General features: G+C 42.4%; 1 protein-coding gene across 1 annotated transcript in view; it reads right to left on the bottom strand.

The window, feature by feature from the left end:
• DIAPH2 (diaphanous related formin 2) overlaps nucleotides 1–26,275 on the bottom strand; it is a 184,671-nt gene that overhangs the window by 32,579 nt on the left and 125,817 nt on the right. Inside the window, exon 27 of the mRNA XM_058848183.1 lies at nucleotides 21,914–22,009. Within this exon, the coding sequence (XP_058704166.1) occupies nucleotides 21,914–22,009 (96 nt within the window). The remainder of the gene's footprint in view (nucleotides 1–21,913; nucleotides 22,010–26,275) is intronic.

Genomic DNA, 26,275 nt, shown 5'->3' with positions numbered 1-26,275 from the left:
GATGCAGACTCCCCCTCCCTCCCTGGGGGTGTTCAAGGCCAGGTTCAGATGGGTTTTGAGCACCCCAGGCTGATGGAAGGTGGCCCAGGGGCCCTACAATGGCTCAGATGATTTTTACAACCCAAAGCACGCTATAATTCTGTGCCTGTACCTTGAAATATGCAGGCTGCTGTTTTCAATATTGGTGATATATCACAGAGCCCAGCCCAGGAAGAAACTCCGTTTATGACTTAAGAGCTACTGATTTCAGTATTTGCAATGGTGAATGTGCAAAAAACTCCCGTAAAAGATTATTTCCAGTTAAATTGCCACTGCACTGTTAGCAAGCTAATAAATCCTCATGAAGATCAGACATTGAGGAGGATCTATGATTATATTTCTGATGGAAGGAAATGGCACGGTTAGGGAGGATGACTCTGTCTGCATCTTGAGGATGTGTAAAAAGAAAGTTTCTGCCTTAATTTATGCTGTTTGAAAGCCATGAACTAGTTTTTTAAAACTTTATCCTTCAAAGGCATTCTTAATATTCAAAAAGACCTTGCTAATTAACTCCTAAAACTACCTCAAGTCCAACCTGCTTTTCCTGCTCCTTAGAAAAGTTTTAATTACACAGATTAAGTACTGGAATTCCAGCTGTCACCTTCCAATAGCTTTCTTCCTTTCTAGAAAAGGTGCTTTTGTGATGATCTCTCTTTTGCTTTGAGCTCTGGACGGGTTGTTTTTATGATGTAGCAGTTGCACAGGACTATTAAAGATGATGTGACAGCACAGAAGGGACATTTAACCACCTCCAGAACACAGAGCTCGCCTTTTGACACCTGGCAGTCAGATTGGGCTCAGCCTAACACTGAGCCAGAATTACCTGAACTCCTGAGTGGAGCTCACAGAGAAACCAGGCTCTGTCACCACTGTGGTGACATAAGGGACAAAAGGCCAGAGCTCCTTCAGGGTGACCTCCAAATCCACTCTGACAACAATTAAATATCACAGGCCTCCCAGACAAGTTCTGGAAAGTTCTTGCTGGAAATACTCAGGACAGCCTGAGCTGTGGCTCTTTTTTCAGCTGGAGGTTGGATGAGGAGACCTCGAGGTCCCCTCCAGGACTGACCTTGCCACGATGCTGTGAGCACATGAACCATCATTGTTGGGGGAACAGTGGCCACAGGAAGGGCATTTCCAAGGATGAAAAGGGTTTTACCTGTGCTGCCCTCACTGCACGAGTAAATCCCACACTAGAGTGGAAAATCCACTCGCTCTGAGAAGGTTTCCCAGTTCTTCAGTGCCAGGCTCCCCCTTCCAGGGCCAGCAGCTGCACCTGGGGTGAGTGAGCTCCTGTTCCATGTGCAGGGAGAGCTCTGGAACACCCAGCAGGGACCATTCCCTGGATTTCCTCTGGCCTCAGCCCCCTGCAGGTTCTGCCCACGAGGCAGGAGCATGCAGTCAGTGAAGCACGGAGATGCTGCCCAGTTTGAAAATAGAATAGAAATAATTACAAACCATTACCACCACAACACAATGGCTCACACAGAACTCACAGTCAAAATCTAAATTACTCCAATTATCTTTTAATCAAGGTCTAATAATATTTACTGCAGTGTGCTCAGCTGGAAGCACTTCCCCAGCTCCAGCTCAGGCGAGCTGACCAGGATGTGTGTGCCTGGGAAATACAGTCATTAGTCACAAATGTCTCCAGAACTCCCTGAAAGGTAGGACACACTTCCCAACAACCACAGGAGAATTCCCACGTTTCAGAGCCACAGAAAAGTGATCTGTGGTGCAGATCCAGAGTAGCTCAGCAGTGATGTACAAGCGATTCAGCCAGGTTAATCCTGGCATTCTCCTCATCAGCTGATTCTCCCTGCTGCCCCTCTGAGTGCTCTGCATGGATTCCCACTGTCAGGAAAATCAATCCACAAACACCAGAGGTTTATGTCCAAAAAGGAGACAGAGGAGTCCTTCTTCTTTATTCGAATAAAGGGAGAGGCCATGGGGCATTCCCCTGGGGTCTCTCAATTTTTGGAGGGCGCAGCCTCCTTTTTATCCTAATTCCTGGCCTCTTGTCCCTTCTCTCTTTCCCCATAGGCTGAGGTACTTGAGAGGTACAGACTTCCCAGAACACCTGATACCTGGGATACCTTCCCCCCCATGCATAATCCCTTCTTAATTCTTAACTTTTGTGGAATTCATGGTGCTCTTTCAGTGCCTCTTTGATCTTTCAGTGGAATCCATCCCGTTGTTTCTGTTGTCTCTCACTGATAGCTGCATCTTATCAGCAGACCCACAGCTTGTTTGTAAAGACAAACCCCTCATTCCTCTCACCACTAAAGCAGAACTCTTCACTCCCACTTGTTCCCTTGCTGCCCCTCCTGAGCTCCCTGTGACCATGACGAGCATCCCACCTGAACTTCAGCATCACTTCAAACCAAGGCTGCTCAGAGTTTTCTTCTGGTGAGCTACACAATTTCCTTTAAACATCAGCATCTGCCACGTATTATGCTTCCTATCCATCAGTTTAATGGTGTTTTGATACTTAAAAAGAAATTTTATAGATAAGTAGATAGAAAGCAAGAAGAATTCAAAGGAAGAATGGCACAGGGGTTATCTCACTTTCAGATGTTTAATGGCTTATGAAACTCTGAGCTTCTGCTTCCCATATACAATAAAGGAACTCAAAAAGTCCTAACATTTAAGAAAATCTGATCAATTCTCCTAATAATGAGGGTGTTTTGACAGACTCTTTTCTAAGTGTAGAATATATCCTGTACTCACACCACTATCATCTCATGAAGGCAGGATAGGTCCTTCCAAACCCCAAAAATCAGAGTGATATCCATGTATGAGCTGCAAGAGCCCACTCCCAACCTCCTGCTCCTTCATGGAGCTCTGCTTGCTCAGTCCTCACTGGCACATTCCAGTTTCTTCTGCTTTGCCCCAAAAAAGATTCAGGGCTATGAAGAGAGTTGAGGGACCACACTGGTTCTGCAAGTGAATAATCATCACTCAAAAGACAAACCAGTTCTGATCACAGTTTTGTGTTTCCATGGCTCACCCCTTATCTGGTTTTGTTTGGCTCTTTAAATCGATGAAAGGGCGCTGGCAGTTGTGATTAAGAGGTCAAGCACTGAATACAAAAGTTTTTTAATCTACTTTTTTCCTCAACTAGCACTCAGTGTACTGAGTTATTCATAGCAGCAGGAGGCTGTGGGTGAACAGTGCCCCGTGGCCAGAAATCCAGGGAAAAGCCTCATTATCACCTATGCTCCAAGTAAATAAACCCAACGGGAGTTCACCTAATCCAAGCACATATATTGCCTTTCCAGTTCAATAACTGCATTCGTCCCCTTCTCCCCAACTATCAATTCCTCTTTGGAAAGCTCAAAAAAACTTGAAACATTGTTTTTTGGGTGTTTTTTTTTACTTTTTTTTTGTGTCTGTGTTTTGAGGAAAGGGAGCCTCTTTTGTTGCTGCACAAAAAAAGAAGCAAGAAAGGTACTCCCTTGGACAGAGTCCGTTAAAAATCAGATTATTTCCACAGCATTCTCCTATTATTCACCTGCCAGTAAAATATGTACACTCATTGTCTCTCTTTGAATGCCTATTTTTATCTGACTGAGGCTATATGGTCATTTTTGTACTTATTACTGAGTTACTAAGTTTTTTTTTTTTCTTCCTTCTTCTAAAGCATGTTTTTCTGTTCTCAAAAACTGGGCCACATGCCTCTGAGGAGAAAGTAGTGCATTATTTCATTCCCACCTTTTCTTCTTTTTTGGCATCTCTGAGGCCTGCTATGCCCAGAAGTGCTTCCACTCAAGCTGGACCATCAAATCAATTATCACAGCAGTCTGCTTCCTAAATATGAATGGCAATGAATGACAACAGGCAAGGCCAACTTTCAGCTTGGATTTGTCATTGGGAATGTAAATTTTTTTTTTTGTTTTGTTTTATAGATCTTTGGGAGAGCGGTAATTTGACCAAACTCTTCCCCCTGCTGTCTGTGCTGCATTCTGGGGGTCTCCAGATGAAAAGCTTCCCCTTTGCTATGCCAAAGACAGCAAAAAAAGAGAGAAAATAAGACATAGGGAAGCATTCTCACCATAAAAGTTCTCTTTTCTGCTTATCTTTTACTACAATCACTGCTGTCCATGGAAAGAAAGAAAAAGCACCATGACAAACTGTTTCCATTCCTAGACGTTCCCAATTTCAAGGTGCAATTATTTTTAGTGCTGTTGCATCATTTCACAAGAGATCCCCACTTCCAGCAAGGTGTCAGGGCTTTGCAGCTGGAGTGAGCACGGCCTTGTGACAGCTCTGAGATTAATTACTGAAATTGAAATTTCAGTATGAAAGGGCTCTGTACAACACAGGACAGTGCAAGCCAATACAGTCAATTGGAAAAAAACAAGAAGTCATAGCCCTTACTCACAGTCATTGTTTGCAATTCTTGTTTTCCCTAATGAAAAACCATTTATTCTTTTACTAAAAAGAGAACTAAAGTATAAAAATACTAAATGTGATTCTAAAAAAGGCATTTCTAGGGCTCTCCTTCACTGACACTAACCATTCAAAAAGCTACAAAGAATGAAACTTATATTAAAGCCCGGCTTAATTTTTGGAGAACTGATTCTGTACATGGAAAGGGGATTTTAGACAGGATCTGGGACACATACCCAAAAACTTTGGGGTGAGAAGGCTGCACAGGCTGCACTGCTGCCAGCACACGTAATCCCAGTGGTCACATAGCAAAGATTGCATTGCCTATTTTACTGGAAACAATTTCAGCCAAGCAGGCAGCAATTTATTTCTCCCCTCACAGACTCACGAGAAAAATAATACAAAAAACTCTTGAGTGAGATCCTTTTAAAAGACTCTGGAGTTGTGAGCGAGCTGCTCCTGGCAGGAAGGGAGGGTTGATGGTTCCATCTAGTGGTGTCCACACAGCCCCGGTGGGCAGCACTGGGAAAAGCTTCCCCAGCCCACAACTCCTGGGGACATCACCTCGACCCATCCCGGTTTTCAGTCCCACAGCTCCATCAGATATTTCAGGGATAAGATCTCAGTTTGTACAAGGCTGTCAGTTCAGCTGGTCGCTGGCTGAACGTTGATTTTCGTTGCAAACCGGAATCCAGGCAGGGTCATTTTCTCCTTAAAGCATAAGGGCTCTTCCCAGGAGTCCCTTCCAATTTATTCATTTGCTCAAACCACAGGATTTCTACAACGAATTGTCAGAAAATTCTGTGTACATGATGACATTTGTGTGTCCTTTTGTTGTTGGGTTTTTATTTAAACAACTGCTCCCATCTCTGGCCAAGGAGCAAGTTCCTCCTGGGTCAGACTGCTCGAGCAGCTGAGAGAAAAAAGGGTTTTGCTGCTGGGGGCTTTGATGCTCTCTCAAGAAATCTGCTTTTATCCAGTGCCCTGCTCAGCCATCAGCACAGCAACCTGAGCACCATCACCCATTCCACTGACTTCAGTAAATGATTGATTTAAACACATCTTCTGTATGCCTGCAACTCCAACAGGAACAACTCATCCTTCTCCTGATAAAGTGACACCCAGAGGTGCCACGGGTTAGCTCAATAAGGGTTGGGGGTTTTGATTTGCCTGGAAAAGTGAGAATACCTCACTTGTGAAGACATCTCTGAAATTATCTCTTAGAATTGTGCAATATCCTGGAAATGCAAAATGTTAAAAATGCTTGCAGAGTCTTCTTTATAGCAGAGCATTTCTAAATACAGATATTTCAGAATATACAGGGCAAAGAGAGAGTTCACAGCAACCAACCTCCCAAAACACAGCAAGGTGAGTTACAGCCACATCTCCAAACCATTTCCTGCTGCTGAGAGAAGGAAAGGAAGGCTCAAAACATTTCCTTGGGTGCTCCCCACTCCCCATCTGGCAGTTGTGAATTCTGCTCCATGAGATGAAGAACTATTCAAGAGTGAAGAGCTGAGCTGCTCTGCAGCACATCCCCAGGCCTCACTACCTGTCACATAATGTTGGCAGCAGGATTATGGCTGGAAAGGTTGACAGAGCACAGATTTATCTCTCTAAATCAAACACTGTGTGTTTAGCTAAACTCACTGGACTTTAACTAATTAGCCCATCATTACAGGAAATTCATATTGAGTCATTTTCAAAAGGCTAAAGTCAGAGCCCAGAGTATTTACACTTAACCTGAAGTACTGATAGTAACAGAGAGTTACTGGGAGAGATTTCTTCTTCAAAAAAATAGCAAATGCAACCTTTTCATGCCAATTGTTTGAGGTGAAGCCCTTTCTAAAATAGACATTTACAAAAATAACTGAAAAGATAGATCCATCTGAGTAGAGATGAGCTCAGCTGGTGAAAGGCAGGTGCTAAACCCAGCAGAGTTAAGGGGTCAATCCCTGCACGGGCCATTCACTAAACACTTGGATTTGCTGATCCCTGTAGGTCCCTTCCAACTCAGAATATTCTGTGATTTCTGTCAGTGATCTATGTACAGAAAAAAGGAGTTGGAAGTGGAAATCAAAAGGCTAAACAGTCCCACAAACATCATATTTCCCATTGCTTCTGTGTTTTATATCAAGTTTTAAATATAGGAAAAACTACTGGGGAACAGGAATTGCACTTGAAGTTAAGTCCATATTAAAGATATTCATATCTGTAAGAAAAATCCAGTAAAAAATTAATCTAAAATCAATCAGAGAAAGAATTTTTGAAACAAAAACAAAAGATAATTTTGAAGTAACAAAAGCATGTTTATCTTTCAGTTTGCAGCAGTGAGAACGTGTTCTTGTGGGAGTGGGTGATGCAGAACAAGGGAAGGATTGCTGAGGGAGAGGCAGAAATCTCCTGTGCTTGGAGGATCAGGGCTGGAGCTCTGCCTGGGGCTGTTCTCCTTTTCCTGCGCTGATTTGAGCATCAGGCTCTCAGAAAGGAACAGCAAATGCCATCCAGGAGAGAGGGAGCTGCTTTTGGCCAGACAGAGGGAGCTCCCAAACTGCACTTGGAGCAAAAACTCTGATGGCAGAGACTTTGTCCAGTTTGTGCCATGGGTGAGCTCTGAGCCTGCTCCTCTCTGGGGTCAGTATTTGTAGAGACAGGAGGGAGAAGTGCAGCCTCCTGCTCCCTCTGCCCTGCAGAAACACCCAGAGGCTTCCCAAGCTGGGGGAAAGCTGCTCCCCCACCAGAGCAGCTCCAGGTGCGGCTGGCACTGAGGCTCAGCCAGGTGCACACGCGCTCATCCTCTGCAGGGGATGCTGCACTCACCTGCCACCTTCTGCTGCTCCTGTCACTGTCCCTGCAGGTCACAGCACTGCCACTGCCACTGCAGGTCACAGCACTGTCACTGCAGGTCACAGCACTGTCACTGCAGGTCACATCCCTGTCACTGCCACTGCAGGTCACAGCACTGTCACTGCAGGTCACAGCACTGTCCCTGCAGGGCACAGCACTGCCACTGTCACTGCAGGTCACAGCACTGTCACTGTCACTGCAGGTCACAGCACTGTCCCTGCAGGGCACAGCACTGCCACTGTCACTGCAGGTCACAGCACTGCCACTGCCACTGCAGGTCACAGCACTGTCACTGTCATGCAGGTCACAACACTGTCACTGTCCCTGCAGGTCACAGCACTGTCACTGCAGGTCACAGCACTGTCCCTGTCCCTGCAGGTCACAGCACTGCCACTGCAAGTCACAGCACTGTCACTGTCACTGCAGGTCACATCTCTGTCCCTGTCACTGCAGGTCACAGCACTGTCCCTGTCCCTGCAGGTCACAGCACTGCCACTGCAGGTCACAGCACTGTCACTGTCACTGCAGGTCACATCTCTGTCACTGCAGGTCACAGCACTGTCACTGCAGGTCACAGCACTGTCACTGCCACTGCAGGTCACAGCACTGCCACTGCAGGTCACAGCACTGCCACTGCAGGTCACATCTCTGTCCCTGTCACTGCAGGTCACATCAGTCACTGCAGGTCACAGCACTGTCACTGCAGGTCACAGCACTGTCCCTGTCCCTGCAGGTCACAGCACTGTCACTGCAGGTCACAGCACTGTCCCTGTCCCTGCAGGTCACAGCACTGTCACTGTCATGCAGGTCACATCAGTCACTGCAGGTCACATCTCTGTCCCTGTCACTGCAGGTCACAGCATTGTCACTGTCACTGCAGGTCACAGCACTGTCACTGCCACTGCAGGTCACAGCACTGTCACTGCAGGTCACAGCACTGTCACTGTCACTGCAGGTCACATCAGTCACTGCAGGTCACAGCACTGTCACTGTCACTGCAGGTCACAGCACTGTCACTGCCACTGCAGGTCACAGCACTGTCACTGCCACTGCAGGTCACAGCACTGTCACTGCAGGTCACAGCACTGTCACTGTCACTGCAGGTCACATCAGTCACTGCAGGTCACAGCACTGTCACTGTCACTGCAGGTCACAGCACTGTCACTGCAGGTCACAGCACTGTCCCTGTCCCTGCAGGTCACAGCACTGTCACTGCAGGTCACAGCACTGTCCCTGTCCCTGCAGGTCACAGCACTGTCACTGTCATGCAGGTCACATCAGTCACTGCAGGTCACATCTCTGTCCCTGTCACTGCAGGTCACAGCATTGTCACTGTCACTGCAGGTCACAGCACTGTCACTGCCACTGCAGGTCACAGCACTGTCACTGCAGGTCACAGCACTGTCACTGTCACTGCAGGTCACAGCACTGTCACTGCAGGTCACAGCACTGTCACTGTCACTGCAGGTCACAGCACTGTCCCTGCAGGTCACAGCACTGTCACTGTCACTGCAGGTCACAGCACTGTCACTGCAGGTCACAGCACTGTCACTGTCACTGCAGGTCACAGCACTGTCCCTGCAGGTCACAGCACTGTCACTGCAGGTCACAGCACTGTCCCTGTCACTGCAGGTCACAGCACTGTCACTGCAGGTCACAGCACTGTCACTGCAGGTCACATCACTGTCCCTGTCACTGCAGGTCACAGCACTGTCACTGCAGGTCACAGCACTGTCACTGTCACTGCAGGTCACAGCACTGTCACTGTCACTGCAGGTCACAGCACTGTCACTGCAGGTCACAGCACTGTCACTGTCACTGTAGGTCACAGCACTGTCACTGTCCCTGGAGGTCACATCTCTGTCCCTGTCCCTGCAGGTCACATCCCTGCACCACCCACTCCAGTTAAACACTGCTGAGCCCTGGCTCAGTGTGAGAAACCTCAGCCCTCTCTGCATTCCAGTTCCTCATAAAACCTGTACAGAACACCAGCTGTTAATTGGACTTGTAGAGAAAAGATTATTGTTTCTTTTAAAACAGAACTTCTGTTCCCATTCAGGCCCTATTTGCCACTGCTTTTGCAATCAAATAATTGAATTTGCTTCTAAACATTCCTGCAAGTGTTTCTTGTTTCCATATTAAATACAACCTGTTAATGGCTGGGGCTGCAATTTGTTTTCTTTCTTGTATTCAGAGGCTTCTATTGACAGTAAACTGCCTTTTGTTCACTTACAAGTAAGAAAAGGTGTTTTGGGAAGGAATACATCTTCATATTTTATAAATGGAACAATGGAGCATTAAATACTTGGCTGGAGCAGATCCCAGCTTCCCTCTGGTTCCTCAGAACATGAGTGGAGTCAAACCAGAACCTGGAAATGAGTGCAAATTTAACAGACCTATCTAAAAGTACTGCACAGGTATTGCCTAAGGAACTCTAGTTAGGAGTTCCTAATTCCTTTTTGAAATTCATTCTATTATATGTAAAAAAAAAGTAAAAAAAAAAATTGGAAAAAATTAAAAAAAAACCATTTTAAGAGCTTCTGTTTTCATTTACAAGCTGTGCCAAATTCAAATTCTGTAGTCCTGAGCCCTACAAAAGTTATTTTATACTGGAAAACACAAACTGTTCAAACAGTATTTTTCAAATGTACTCTACCCTCTGTCCTTAATAGGTTCCTTTATAAATTAATTTTTAAAAAGCCCACAGCAATCGAAAGTTGCAGCTAGCACGTTTAAAAATGACAATTAAATGCAATTAAAATCCACAGATTCTCTTGCACTCCTGTTGTTCTCAGAGTAAAACTGCCTTATTATCAATATTTTGCAGGAGCTTTTCTCTCAGATTGATATTTCAGTGGTCCTTAAAGAATCCTCTTGCATCCTCTCTGAGATATTTTGATCTTGTGGCAGCTTTAGGGTAACTTCTCCATTTTCCACCATCCATGAGCCTCTTGGAAATGAAGACATGAAGATGCAAGCATGAATTTGGTCCCTCTGTTCTTCAATTCACATGAACTGCAAAGAAACTGCAGGGCATGGGAGATGTGCTTTGGAAAAGTTACCAGACACATCAAGATCTGAACCATTTTTGTCCTGTTCTAATGATCCTCTTGAGTTTGCTGCCAACTCTATTCATGACTACAAGGTCCAGAGGACAATTCCAGCAGCTGTAGACCCTAAACAATGATTATGGCTGGGTTTGTTGTTGTTTTGTTTAGGTTGTGGGTTGGTTTCAATATTATTTCTTTTTTAAATAAAATTTTACCTCCAGTTGTAGAGACTTCAAACACTTTAAACTTTTGCTTCCCTGAAAATATCAACAGGTGTTTCTAAGTCAGGTTTTCTGGCCACACACAAGAATTGAAAGTTGTCTGGAAGATGTTTCTGCTGACATCTGGAGGGCAAAATGTGCTCCAAAATCAGGCACTGGCCAGCAAGCAAGAGAAGAACTGCCCCAGCACAGGAACAGGGGTTTCAAAAAGAACAATTGCTTAAGAAACACAAGGTGCTTTGTGTTTCATTACTCACCTCCCCTGCCCTATAATAATTCATTTAATGGTAAGTATTTTATTTAGGACAGCTTGTTGTATTCATCCTGAGAGGAAACAACAGGGCAGGTGTGAAGGCAAAGCGAGTCTGAAACCACGCCAGGAAATTGGAGAAGAAAACCTGGCAAGGATGGCTGGAAAGGCAGCAGTGATCATTCACAAACAATCCTGGAGCACCTGAAGCTTCAGTGCCAGAGGTTCGTGCAGAGCATTTCAGAGAGCTCTCTGAACATGAAATGTTGCTGGGAAATGCCAGCAGAGCGAGAACCCACAGCTTTTCTGCTCCTCTGGAGGCTGAACAAACACCCCAGGGGAGCACGGTGTGCTGGAGCTTCAGGATGTTTTTCCCTGCACTCTGGAGCTGTGCAGAGCTCTCAGGCAGGGCAGGAAGGTCCTGGGGCTGTTTCAGGCAGGGCAGGAAGGTCCTGTGGGTGTTTCAGGCAGGGCAAGAAGGTCCTGGGGATGTTTCAGGCAGGGCAGGAAGGTCCTGTGGGTGTTTCAGGCAGGGCAGGAAGGTCCTGGGGATGTTTCAGGCAGGGCAGGAAGGTCCTGGGGATGTTTCAGGCACAGCAGGAAGGTCCTGGGGCTGTTTCAGGCAGGGCAGGAAGGTCCTGGGGCTGTTTCAGGTAGGGCAGGAAGGTCCTGGGGATGTTTCAGGCAGGGCAGGAAGGTCCTGTGGGTGTTTCAGGCAGGGCAGGAAGGTCCTGTGGGTGTTTCAGGCATGGCAAGAAGGTTCTGGGGCTGTTTCAGGCAGGGCAGGAAGGTCCTGTGGGTGTTTCAGGCAGGGCAGGAAGGTCCTGGGGCTGTTTCAGGCAGGGCAGGAAGGTCCTGGGGATGTTTCAGGTAGGGCAGGAAGGTCCTGTGGGTGTTTCAGGCACAGCAGGAAGGCCCTGTGGGTGTTTCAGTGTTGTTTTACATTTGGTGGTGTTTGCAGAGTGGTCACTCAGAGGATGAGGCCACCACCAGGACCCAGCCAGGGCTAAAGGCTTTTCCTGCTCCTGCTCCAGGCCATCATTTCATCCTGCAGCTCAGTCTAGATGGAATTACAGAGTTTGTCAGACCTTGGACAGCACCTCCTGACTCTGAAGAGCAATTCCTCTAAAATTCTTCTGAAAAAGAGCAATTCCTCTAAAACAAGTTTCATGTTCCACTGCCTCGCTTGCTCTTTGGATGTTCCATCCTTTCACCTCCTGCCCTGCCAAGAAGGGCTTTAGCACAAATGCAATTCCAGCAAACTGCTAAACCTGCTTTATAAAGGGTCACACATCTCCCCTCAACTCCTCCCTCGGTGCTACAGAACTTTCTGATTCTTTAACAACACATTTTAACAGATTTTCCTGATTTTCCTCAGAAATTGATTCATATCTCTTCAGTGATGAGCTGCTACTCCTTTAAAACAAAATCATGATTGCCTTCAGTGAAGAGATATCTTTTCTTGAAAGGTATATTCAGTGTAATGGTGTCTGTATTATTTCAACAGAAAGTAAATATTCAGAGGGCTCCATAAACGTAACTCCAGTTTCCTTCTGAGTGGCTATCCATTAGGAGAAAAAAAATGAAACTTCTGGTAAATCTTCCTTTGAGGTTTACACTCTGGTAAAGTAGATTTAAAAATAAAATAAGCTTTTCTCAAAGCCATCTCGTAATGAACAGATTTTACAAGTAAAGGAATTGTGAGTCATCTTTGGAATGTCTGGCAGGGATGATAAAGTATTTTTTCAGGAGTGAATCATCAGATCTAGGTGTTTTTTTCTTGTTCTGGTTTGGTTTTTTGGGGTGGTTTGTTTCGGGTTTTTTGCAAGGAAATAATTAATTCATTTCCAAATTGTTGATTCAACATCTTGCTGGGTTTTAATCAGCCCCAGGAATGATGGAATTTGCTGCTGCTCTCAGACTCAAATTCTGCTCCATGAAGCCAAAAGGACCTTTTGGCTGCTCCATCCCATTCTGATTTGGACATCATCCTTACAGAGCTCAAAGCCAGGTGAGCTGACAATGGGATCACAGAACACAAAACCCTCCAAGCTGAATTATTTCTCCCTCTCCTGAGGGAATACTGGCAATAATGGCTTTTTTCCCTATTATGTTAATTTAGAAACGTGTTCCCTTTAAAATGGAAAAAATCATTCTCACAATGACTGAACATTTTCCCTATTTCAGTCTGGTATGTCTATTTTAATTTGTAATTTAAATTTGTAGGGAAAAATGCAGGAAGGCTGACATTCCACTCCAGTAATATATTCATGGAATTACAGACACAGAGACGGCGTTGTAAAATTTTATATACTCGCCTTATAATTATTTAAATAGAATCTTCTTCACCAACAGAAGAAATACCCAATGCAACAAAAAATGGAAGGAAAAACACAGAAATCCCAGAGAAAATGGGAAGTGGATATAATGCAGACCCCAGGAAGAGCTCTAGTATCTTTGTTATTTTTAGACCTCCATCTGGAAGGCGCTGTACAGTGTGTATATGGTTTTTAAATAACAATATTATGACATTATATACTTCCATGAGAGGGTAAAGGAGATGAGCTAATGCACACACCAATAGATGTATTAGTGATAATGCTCTTACAAAATCTTATATCAAAGCCCATTGTATCACTTTTTCCTCCAAAAGGGAAATCAGGTGTGTTACATGCAGAGATCTACTGAGAAGATCAACAAACCACACCAAAGGTTCACTTCTGCAGTGTTTTGAGGATGGCTAAATAAAACCAATTCTTTTAAGGCTGGTGTCTGGTTTTGACAGAATAAAGGCATTTCTAGGATTTAAAACTCGTTACTCAAAATACCAGACTATCAGAATTATTATTAATGTACATCATCAATACCTCACATCTGGTTTTAGCCATCATTAAAAATAATTTCACCCTAATTGCAGCACCCTTTAAAACACAACAGCATTGAAACAGAAACAACCTAGCAGTGCAAATGTCCTACAATTAAGCAGCATGGATGGTGTTCAGGATGTGAGAGCAATTTTGGAACTCCATACATTACAAATGTACCAGCTCAGCTACATTATGTTGAGGCAATAATGTGCAATAATTAGATGAACCACCTGTGCTGCAGTTTCAGAAATGCAGTGGAGACACCAACAGGAAATTGGGTTTGAAATAATGATTGACCAGGTCTCAACAGGGCTCAGAAATTGCAGCTTGCCTGAGCACACCGGTGGATGCACCCTGACAGAATGCACTGGCATGCAAAGACATTCTTGCAGTCTTTTAAGCCAAATTTATTGGGAATAAATGGCCAGAGATGCAAAAATTCACAGTACAGAATGGGTCAGCAACCTGCCAATACACACAGCAGCTCCCTAAAGTGATCTCCCAAATTCTGCATAACAGCAATCCAGCCCAGGACTGCTATCACAAAACCCATACCACAAAACTGGGAACATTTTCCACTTGTAATAAACTACAAAACTCTATTTTTGGCTAGCACATCTGTGATGAGCAATACCAGAAGTTTCAGCACAGAATGCAGGTTGCATTGTCCATTCCACACGTGGTGCCCTCCTCTGCTCAGCTGCTCCAAAAGCACTGCTGGCCTCCACCTGTGAGAGATCTTTAACTTATTCTCTCACAGATTAATAAACTAAAAACATCAGGAAAATCAAATTACTTGAGGCAACTGAAATTCTGGCCTCTCACAGGATGACATGAGTAAGATGTTATCAGTAGTCAGCAACTGAGCATGGTTATTCTGGGTGTGTTGAACAGAGAATCTTATTTTCTCCTGCAAATGCAACAAGAAAAGGAGAAGTTCCATGGTTTGCTCTGTCACATCATAACCCACAGGGTAAATATTGTCTTTGCAGGAAGGAAGTTAATTAAGTTCTTGGAGTTCAGCTGACAGCCACAATTAAGAACTCTGGGCCGGTGTCTCGGTGCTGAGGTTGGGGACTCGGAGCAGGATGGAACAGAAATCCTCCCTATCTACAAAATAACCATTTGGACCTCACCTCACTTCAATTAATCCCCTCCCAAGTCATGCACTGCAACAGTGATTTTCATCTCTTTGCTTTCCATTCATTATGTATATATATTAAAATATTAAAGCCAATGTGCTCTACCTCAGTAAACAGCACTGTGGGAGAAAAAATTTTTCAAATAGAAGTGTTTCACAATAATTGCATGATAACAGTGTCAGCACTGACAAAGAAAATTCAAATGGCCAAATGCAAATTAAGTTAGCCTTGCATATCGTTCATTACTACTCATGTAGTTGGTAAATGAATGCATGAATATCTTTTTTTTTGCATGCAAAAGAAGTTCCTCCAACTTCAGCTACTGCATAAAGATGTGGCTGAAACTCAGCTATCAATCTCTGGAAATGGAGGCCTTCCCATCTAGCAGGACACAGCTCATTAAAATAGAACAGTTTTCAGATTCAGTGTGAATTAAAAAATAAATAAATTCAGAATGGTGAGTGACTTCCCACTCGTACAAAATCCTCCTGTGTGACCTTGGCAGCCTCCTCCTGGATCTCTCTTTTTGATAGTGAAATTCTTCTGCTGACTCTGAAAGAATTCCCTGGTTCTCAGAAAAGCTTGGTTTTATTTCTAGAAATCTATTTCACAACACAGGACGTTCAAAAAGGCTTTTGCATTTCCGAGGGCTTTCAGGAATTTCACTCAAATGGTGAAATTTGTGTGAAGGAGGCAACTGTGCCAAACCAACTCTGAGAAAAGCTCCAGAATAAACATTGTGTGTGACCCCAGAGCTGCTCTGGCTGCCTGCAGAGCCCTGTGATCAAACAGACCAAAACAGCTTGAAAGAAATAAATAGAAATAAATACAAATATGTAGGAAAATTTAAAATTAAATCCAACACTTGATTTCAAGGTCTGGAGCAACTGGCACAGTTCTGCACCTGTCTGGCACAAGCTCAGATGTTCTGTGGTGCAACCATGAGGCTGCAGAAAAATCCTGAGTGCTTCCATGGTGCTCCCATCATTATTTGTGGACGGTGGGTTTTTACTTGCAAAGGCACAAAAATTTACAATTTCCCATTTTTGGATCTTAGGGCAATTCCATGAGTAAAGGAACAGCAGTGCTGATTTTTTATAATTATGAAACTTGAAAAATATTCTGAAACTTTACAGGGAAAACTTTTCCCGCTGCACTGAAATGCACTCAGAGGCACACGAATAAAAGCAGGGGTACAGAACCCTCCTTAGCCTGGGTAAGTGATTAAATGCTTTAGATGACAGCAAACTCAGAGCTAATTAGTTACAATTACATAGCACAATAACTTTCTGAAGGACATTGAGCAGAATGCACACGTGGCTTTGCCATTTGCTGGCACATTTTCATTTGTTCAGGAACGATTCTTGTACTGGGAAATAAGAACACATGAAATGGCAAATTCCAGCTGAGGTTTAGAGAAAGCAGCAATGAAATCCAGAGCTCACAATCCCATTTCTCTGTGTCTGTCGAGTTCACCAAACATTTATAAACACTTGGCACGCTCTAGGTGAACAATCTGCTGCATACCATGATCAGAAAATCAATTTTAAAGACAACAAATCGATCTGCAGCACTGGCTGCAGAGAAAGCTACACCAGCAGAGGTGAAAGCAATTATGTAAATGCACAGAATTCCCAAATTTCTGTCTTTCTGCCTGCCCAGCCAGAGGTGCTGAGGTGTTTCCAGAGCCTCTTCACTCTGTGCCTGCTCCAAGGAATGTGGTGTCACCCAAAAACCTGCAGAATCCAGCCTGAGCAGGATGAAACCTCTTTAGTCCCTTTCTGTCCTGTTCTCCATCCTGCTTGTAAGCAGAATTCCTCTGAAAACTCACAGAATTCAGGTTTGGGCTGCAAGGGACCTTAAAAATCATCTATTTCCCCTCCACCTCCCCCTGCCAAGTAAAATCTCCATGTGTCAAAGCTGTTTCTCCCACTCCAGGCCACCACAAAAATCTAGGTATTAAATCTGGGTATTATCCACCTTCTCCTTTAATTACAAAAGCCATAAGACAAAATGCAGACAGAGTAAAAATAGATTATGCCACAAATACCTATTTTTAAACAGCTTTGGGACTGTTTATGGAGCTCTCAGGACTCAGATAATTTGCTGAGATTTGATTTGAATGGTGCCCGTGTTTATATTTAGAAATAAAAGCAAACTTAAATCTACAATAACGCAATGATAGCAAAATGAGTAAATTTATTATTGGTGATCTTGTTGAGCTCCTGCTATTACAGATGTGGTAATTTTGAAGCACTTGGATTATGTGTGAGTCTCATTAGTCCACAACACCTGACTGTAAACAAAAATCCTCCATTACACAACTGAAGAGCAAACATGCTTTTAAAATCTCAGCTCCTAAAAGTAAAAAAAAAAAAATCTTTGAAAAGATGAGGTTTAAAATACAAACTGATTTTTAAACTCGAGACTAAATTTTTATAATCCATTATGGATATTTCTAACTTCATAACAGGTATTTAATGTCAAGGATCTGTTCCTCTGAAAGACATTTTACTGAGCACAAACTCAGTGCACCTCCCACCTCCTCACATTTTAACATTTATAATATTCTCACCAATTCACAGATGCAAGCATATCAAAACCCAGCTTATTTAGACAAGTGTCACATCCAGAATGACTGACAATGCTTTCAGGGAAGCAAATTTGCTTCGACTGAAGGTTTTTATTTGAATGTGGTTCAGGTAAATGAGGATTGTGCACCCAGAAACCCAATGAAGACGCCAGATTTTATTTAATATAATCAGTGTAAAGGTCAAGGTAGACAAGCAAGAGTGAGTCTTTAGGCACAGCTGCATCTCCAAGCAGAAGACACAATATTCCTACAACAATAACCTATTTATTTAAGTTAAGAAAACCTAAATATTAGGCTTTATTAACCTTTTATTATATTATCTAATTAATTTATTAGAATTAATCAGAATTCTAAAACACCCACCTCCTTAAACAAACCCATATTTTAAATTAAAATGTCTGAATGCCACATGAAAATTATCAAAAAAATCATTAAAAAAATAGGAACATTATTACCAGAACTCCTTTTTCTCTTGCAAATGTTAAACAAGGAGTGGAAGCCCTTCAGATGGCTCCAGCAAAGGCACAAATCAGGTGCTGAGACTGAAGCAGGGAGGTTCATTGTCTCCCTCTCCCTCTCAAGGCATCCTCTTAGCATGGAAATAATGACAGAGCAGCCACTGATTTGATTTTGATGCAGGAATTCAAAACTAATCCAAAATATGTGCTAAGAGAGCACGGGAAATCCTCACTAAATACCCTGAGATCCAAAGCAGGAGAACCTTGATCTGTGTCCCTTGCAATGCTGCAAGAGCAGAGAGAGATACAGAAATAATAACAGAAATCACAGAAATCACAGAAATCACAGAAATCACAGCCCAGAGCACCAGGGAGGTCACCAGTGTTTGTGCATATGGGAGAGGGCACTGCTTATTAACATTTCTTAAAGAAATTAAATTCCACAGCAAAAAAACTTAGAAACTTAATAGAAAAAAAAAAAAAAACCAAAAACTTAGACTAGTTGGCTCTGTGCAGAAATTTGCTTAAGCTCATTTAGAGAAAAAAATTATTCCTGAATTGGTCGTCTTTTAATAATTTCATACCCCAGGGCCAGGGAAAAGGGCAGGGATTATTGTGCAGCAGAAGTGCTGGGTGCAGATTTTAATGTGATAAATGCCACCCAACGCTGCTCTTCATTCTACCAATATTGGCAAACTTGCAAAATGTAAGCTTATTTTTGGAAGAGGAACCAGCACCTCTAGAAAGTGATTTCTAATTATTATTTTATAGGCTCTATAAGCAAAGCAGTCCACTGAAAGGACAATCTCTCTCCCTAAAATCCAGTGCCTAGAAACAATAAAGGTGGAGTAATGAGCTCAGGAGAGAGAAACCACACAATATTTTTGCACACTGAGAGGTCCACAGAAGAAAGAACACATAAGAGTAGAATAAAACTAGAAGAGGGGGGCAGGAATTTATTATTATTACTTCCATGACCTGGGAACAAAACCATTTTTACTGGAAAAGTCTGGGGTTGTAATGCAACCCATTAAAGTGTAGCTTTTCATTTCCAGGCTCAGCAAACATAACACAGTTAAACATATCTGAAATGGGTTTTGTTTCTCTGAACCTCTCCGTACCTTTCACCATTTGATTTTTTCCCCAGTGCAGCGTGGAACCCCTGAGCTCCAGAGGAACAGAGCAGCACTCCCTTCCCTTCTCCACCTCTTACCCAGCCTGAATCTGACTGGGAATATTTTATAGACATGACCATGGAAACACAAACATTCCACAAGGTACAGCAGCAACCTGTGTGAAAAAGGCAGCTTGAAGAGGAGGAATGACACTGGTTTGGGCTGGTTGTAAGCCTGTAGTAACTGCAGCTCTGTTATCCAAATGAATTCACCCCTCCCATGTTAAACCCACTCACCTAAAGCCAGCAGGGAACACACACAGGGGGGTTTTGGGCTTTTTGTTGGCAGCTGTGGGGTTTGAGCCAATCTGATCAAAAATGCCACTCGTAGTGATACTACAGTTCATTCCTTTGGAGTTAAATTTCCTTTGGGAAAGCACTGGAAGGAAACACAATACAAGCTAAATTTCCATGATTTTCTGGTTGCAGCCACTATGAGGGTGTGAAACCTCTCTCGTTTTAATTTTCACCGTGAGAAGATGCAAACAGAATAAGCAAGTTTGGAAAAAGACAGACCTAGAGTAACACATGAAAAATGCACAGAAGTGAATTTCCTGCACTGTGGAGTGGTTCTGGTTCAATGACTTTCTTTGTGGGTTTTGTAGGGGTTTGGAGAAGGTTTTTTTGCCCTTTTTACCAAGGAATTAGCCAAACTACAAAAATAAGCAAGCAGGAGTTGTTCTTTCTCCTTGCTAAACTACCACAACTGACACAGAAAAATGAGATTGTGTCCAAACAGGCAGAAAACAACAGATTTTCCTCTCAGACCATAATGTGTAACCATGACAAGTTCAAACACAAGACTTTGCTGGACAAGTTTAACTTTGGAAATAGCAGCACCTTTACTGGTTTTTTTCCCCATGAATGTCTCAAACCTGGGCTGATTCCAGAGCAGTTCAGCTCTAGGAATGTGCAGAAACCCCTGCACTGTGCACTGCCCACTGAATTATTCCATTTGCTGTACAATTGCCAATCAACCACGTGACCCAGCAAGCCCAGAAATCCCCCTTTTATTTCCTTTTTTCCCCCCTTCCACTGAACCAGAGGAGGTGTGGAGTTAATTGTTTATTCCAATCTCACTGGAGCTCTGCAGGGCAGAGTGGCACCAGGAGGGAACTGTTGTTGTTCCTTCTGAAGGAGGGATGTGGAAGTTTGTAAATAGATTGTAAATGTGGTTCCAGGTTTTCCATGCTGTGGTTCTGCTGCTCAGAAATGTCACAGCCACATTTTTTGGCACCTTTTGGGCTTGTGGACAAGTTACTCACGAGATGTCACGTGTGGTTCTAAACCACATGAGAAAATTCCCATGGAAGTTTAAATGAGGTACTGGACTGGGACTAACATTTATTGCCTCCTAATCTCAATTTTTAGCTACCCCTGAAAATTTTACCTCCTGGCCTTCTTCTCTTATACAGCACTTACAGCTGGCCAGAGTTTGGCATTGGAAGACCCCGTCCTTTTCCCACAGTGAGCTCTCCAAAAAGTCAATCAGCTCCTGACATTTAAAAGCCAGGCATCACCTGACTCAATGAAATTCCAAACACAGAAGTAACCCCAAAGTAACTCAAAGTAACTCCATAAACCAGAAAATCAGTCAAAGGGATTTTTAATTAGCTCTTCCCCTATTTTTGCTGAGGAGTCCCTGGTTTTGACTCAGGTTCAGTCATCTTCTCGCTCTCCTCAGCTGCAGCAGATTTTGTGCAATCTCCTCTGGTCCCTGGGAAGCTTTGCTTTGTCACCACTTGGTGACCAATACCTCCTCAAGTCACAGCACAGATAATCCATCTCTCAAAATGACACTTCTCAAGATAGGGAAAACCCCAAATTTTGATCGAGGAGTTCTTTCACATCTGATCTGAGAGCAGAAACAAGCCCTGAATTAAGAATGATACTGGAATTGTAGAATTGACTTCATTGTATGAACTTATTTTTATTTTTTTCATAAGATGATGCAAATGATATGGCAAATTAAAAATAATTATGCACTACCTTTCCTATTAAAGAAGGTAACAGAATTTGCCTTTACTCTTCCATTCCTCTATAAAACATCATCAGCCAACATGAACCTAAGCCCAGCTCAGTGAGGATGAGGAGGGTAAACATGGCTTATTTATGACTCTTTTGCCAAACATATCCAAACCAAGCTTTTGATTTTATGCCAAATAACTGTAGATTTTGAAGACTGCATTTTTTACTGTAAGACATGTTTCAAATGAAAAATTGCAAAAAAAACAAACCAGTTACCATGAGCTTTGATGAAAAGTCAAAGAATAAATGCATTTCACAAACTGTGTGCCACTGGAATATCACAAACAGAGAAGTGAATAATGGAAATGCTACCACTGATTAACTTCTCAAAATGTCCCAAAATCAGCTTTGCAGGAAGAAGCAACTGCTCAGTAAACTGGACAAAGTTCAGTTCAATATTATTGTCTTCCTCAGGAGAATGAAGCTGTCTTAATGTATTTTTACTGTTAAAACTCCAAATACTGCAAGTTCCTACCAAAGCAGAACACACCCAAGAGCAGGGCTTGGAAAGGATGATCAGCTGAACTCCCAGCTTTACCTGCTCAGAAGCAAATATTCCTCATGGCACAGCCTACAATGAGTTAATTGTACTCACAGTTGTAAGAACTGAGCACACTTAGTGCAGGGATGTTTAAATGTCATTTCAAACACAAGAGGAGCCCTTAGAGCACACAATAACCTGGAGACAGAGCTGCAGGTTAAAAATGTGCTGACACAGACCGTGCTGGGCTTCACAGGAGCTCAGTGCCCAGCAGCAGCCCGGTGGTTTCCAGTGGGAAGTGTTGGCAAATCTTTGCCAGACAAGTTGAGCTGGCTGGGTTGGGAACGCGGAGCTCGCGGCCGCTCCCTTACCTTGCGCCCGCGGCGTTCGTTTCCTGCGGTCTCTGAAAGCCGCTCCCGACTGCAAGGCCTCCAGCAGACTGTCCATCACTCCCGTCTCATCACCCTCTGCGAGCAGCAGGAAGAGAAAATTACATCAGTACAACTGAAAGGAGACTCCAGAAAGCAAGGAAAGGACGAGTGGTGCCAAGTGAAGCCACACCTCGGAGCGCGGCAGGGCGCACGCAACGCCGCCTGCCTTGGGGTGATGCTCCTTTGTGTTGGCAAGGTAGAATTAGAAAGGAATTATAAATATGACTCTGTAGCCAGAAAGGCTAAGGAAGAAATACAAATGAAAGCACGGTTTGAATAACTCCAAGAAAGCAGGCTGGTACTCCAGAACACATTCTGTCCCCCAATAAAACTCAGCTGAGACCCCTCTCCCCAGCCTTATAAAAAAACAGTCTGAAGTACCCCTGAGATAAGTAAAAATATGCAAAAGCAGTGATTTCTATAAGTCACACCCAAATGTTACTGTATTTGTATACTTATAAAGATTAGTTAGTGAAGGGATAGAATATTCAAATATATAGATTATATAAGTAATTGTAAAAGAGAGCTCTCTCTCTCTTGCTATGCTCTCTTGTCACTCTTTTTCCTTCTCTTCTTCTTGCTACTCTCTTGCCTCGCTTTTCTACGCTCTTGCCTCTTTTTCCAGCTCTCTCACTTCTGTTCTGTTCCTCTCTTTCTTAGCTATCTTAAATCTTGAACTCATGTATTCACATTTTACCCCCTTTTGTATTGTTCCCTCTGAGCCTGCTTTGAGCTTCATCTGCTGGCTCCTAGCAGGGCTCTCTCCCACGCCCTGAAATAAACTCCCAACATCTAAACTCGACTGTAGAAGCCTCTGCCATGTCCCAGACCATCCACCCTGGAGTATCTCTTACACCTGATGCCAATCCTGCTGCTCCTACAACTTGCAGGAGCCATCCTGTGCATCACTGGTGCCATCTCCAGCCTGCAGGTGTGCTGAGTGACGGCTGCTGGGACAGCTGAAGGCTTCTCTCAAGTGAGAACAGCTCAATTTAATCAACCATTTAATCAATGCATCTGATGACACTGAACAGCACAAAGTTCGATATTGCAGCACGGGGAAAATATTTTAAAAAAATATTTATAAAAAATATTTTATGTGCTGCCTCCCGACTTCATGATTGACTAAATCTTGGTAAAAAAAAATATCTGTACAATCAATGGCATGGATGGTCTTCAGCTGGCACAAGGGAAGAATGAAGAGGGGATAACCAAGCAGTGGAACTCAATGGTTTAACATTTCTTAACAGCTGAATTTTACTTCTGCTAAATTTTTTATTTTCCTTTTTTCAGATCCAAGCTAACTCACAGCTTTTAAATTGCTGGACTTTATGGTGCATTATGGAAATCTGGGTAGAAAAATTACTTCTTTTTATATATTCGAGTCTTTACATTCCTGTGCATTTCAGCCTGTGGATAACAGTTGACAGCAGCATTCAGCAGCATGAGAAATAGGGGTCAAAGAACTGAAAGGTTACAAAACTATTGATGAAAGTCTCTTTCTGTTCCCATATCTGTGTTATAACCCCAAACTGAAATACAGGTTAGACTCAGCAGGTAGGGACATTTCATGCACATCTCCCAGAATCCACACTAATATAAATTCCACCATCTGAGAATGGGAAGATCATTACTTTATGCAAAAAAAATTACATTATGGTAAAAAACCTCTGACTCACACAAAGTGCAGGGGTTAAATGCACATTCAAGCTCTCAAGTGTTCAAGTTTAAAAACAGACTATTAAGGGTAAAGCTGTTCTCTCCTGGTTCTGTTACATTCAGATTTATTCACTCAATCCAGATCTGATGTAGGAGCACACCTAAAACACCACCTGGTCCCAGTTTCTAGAAGCTGATCATTAAAATAACTATTTGATAATCTGAATTATACATCAGCCTAACTCCAACCAATCCATACACACTACACACACATCCATAGAGTTCTCTCCAGGGTAAGGGAAAGGGAGCAGAACAAGTGCAGGAACCATCCCAGCCTCTGAAATACCACTTTTAATTACATTCCATCTAAAAAGCCTGAAACAACTGAGCTCCTGCAAGACAAATAAGCAAATTAGCTTCTCTCAATTCCCACTCACATCCAAGACCAGAATTTTCTCTAAACTGTACAGCATAATTGTTTTTCTTTGTGCTTCTTATGCTAGCCATGCTTATTCATTGATTTGTTGTTAGCTCTGTATTAAATTTACCTTCAAAATCAAAGGTCTGTGATTATGCCTTGTCCAAATGAATACACATCAAGTTGCTCTGAAACTTTTAATGGCAGTGACTGCAGACCCAGGACTAGTGAATATGTTAGAATATTTAACGTGTAGAAAAATTACAATATTCTTCAATTTTCATTAAAAGTAAGGGTTGGCAGAGTTTATTAAAAAAGACAAAAATCCTTCAATACTTCATGAATGTTTATGCAGCCTTCCACTTTTTTGCTGAGTGAGCTGCTCTACCTGCTAATTACTGCAACTGCCAAACCCCAGCCTGGGCTGGGATGCCAGAATATACAACATAAAACACATAATTAAGGAAGCTGTAGGACAGAGCCATGAGATTTTTAACTCCTCCAAGTAAAATTCATGTGAGGTCTGATCTCAGCAGTGCAGCTGAATCAAATCTTCAGGTGGTTAAGCAGGAATGGGACAAAAAACTGCATTTTCAGGGAGCCTTGATTAAAACTGATAAATAAAATTCAACAGGAATTTCAGTTTTTCCCTACAGCTCTGGCTGCAGTTCTTCACACAGGAGCAGCAACCTCCTCCCTTTGCCTTTTTTACACCACCCACAGCAATTTATGGACACAAAGACAGAAATTGCCAAAAGTTTGAAAACTAAAAACTCATTTCCAACATTTCTGTCAGCAGAAATAAAACACATAATCATTATTTCTCTTTTAGTTCTCTTGCATTGTACACAAGGACAGGAGTTTCATCTGGAACAAGTCATTTCCTTCCTCATTGTTTCTTCTCCAAGTTGGCCCCAAGCATTTAAGAGAGAGCAAATGTGTGGAGACATGCAAAAAAAACCAAATAATTGGCAATTTATTCTGACTGGCCTTAGCAAAGAGCCAGATTCACTGCAGGTATTAAAGAGCACTGCAAAGGCAGAAGGATTCTCAATCATCATGTGTTAACTACGAGCCCCATTTGTTTTAATTTGGATTTGACACGAATTCCATTGCAGCTCTGGTTCAGAGCTCCAGACTGTGTGGGGGTGTTTTTAGGAGATCACAGAAACACTCGTGCTCCTGCAGCTCCCAGGCTTTACACCAGTGCTACTCAACACATCTGGGCCACTTTTAATGATAATAATAAAGACAAAAAATAACTTTCTCCTCCCATATTATTATTATTATTATGAAGTAATAGTAATATTATATTATTTATTGTAATATATTGTTATATACTTATGCATATTGTATATGTTACTATTCATTAATATACAATACTGATATATTATTATTTATATTATATATTAATTAATATACAATACTGATATATTATTATTTATATTATAAATTAATTATATAAGCATTAATTATATAATTATATAAAATATAATTATATAATTATATAATTAATTATATAACATTAATTATATATTATATAAAATTATAATAATGATATAACTATAATAATATAATTATAAATATATACAGTAAAGGTATTGTGTAATATATTAATATATTTTATATATTAAATTTTATATAATATATAGGTAACACTTATTAGATATTATTAGGTAACACTTGCTGCCTCCTGCTGCTCCAAAGGGTTTTAAAATTATGCTTCTATTCACATCTTGCACGACCCTGTTTTGCTTTGAACTTTTAAGCACTTTTCAAAGTCTAATGTGTGTCCTGGAGAAACTTTTAAACAAGACTTTTTATTCATAACCAGTACCAGAATTTTTAATTGCAATATATTCACTTAAGAAGGTCAGCTTCCAATGTCTTTGGGAAAGCGTGTTTTTGTTTTCTCCTCATATATTTGCATTTTATTCATTTGCTAAAGTCATTTTGCATGCATAATAAATATCTCCAGGAAGCAGTCCTGCTCTGCAGCTTGCAGCAGAGTGCTGTCTCGTGACTCTTCTTCACTTTTTAATTAAAGGAGAATGAGTTAGGACAGGGTGACTGAGAGGTGAACCCCAAACTCACATCCGTTTACAAAACAAGGCAAACCCTTGCTTACACACCAATTAAGAATATGGTTGATGAGGCTTAAATAAATTAATAGAAGGAGGGAAAAAATGTGCTTTTTTGTACAGGCAGGCTATTGAAAACCATGT

The sequence above is a fragment of the Poecile atricapillus genome, chromosome 12, assembly GCF_030490865.1.
Source record: "Poecile atricapillus isolate bPoeAtr1 chromosome 12, bPoeAtr1.hap1, whole genome shotgun sequence".
In the NCBI taxonomy this organism is placed as follows: Eukaryota; Metazoa; Chordata; class Aves; order Passeriformes; family Paridae; genus Poecile; species Poecile atricapillus.
Note: the sequence above shows the minus strand (reverse complement) of the source record. Positions and strands in the feature narration are given on the sequence as shown.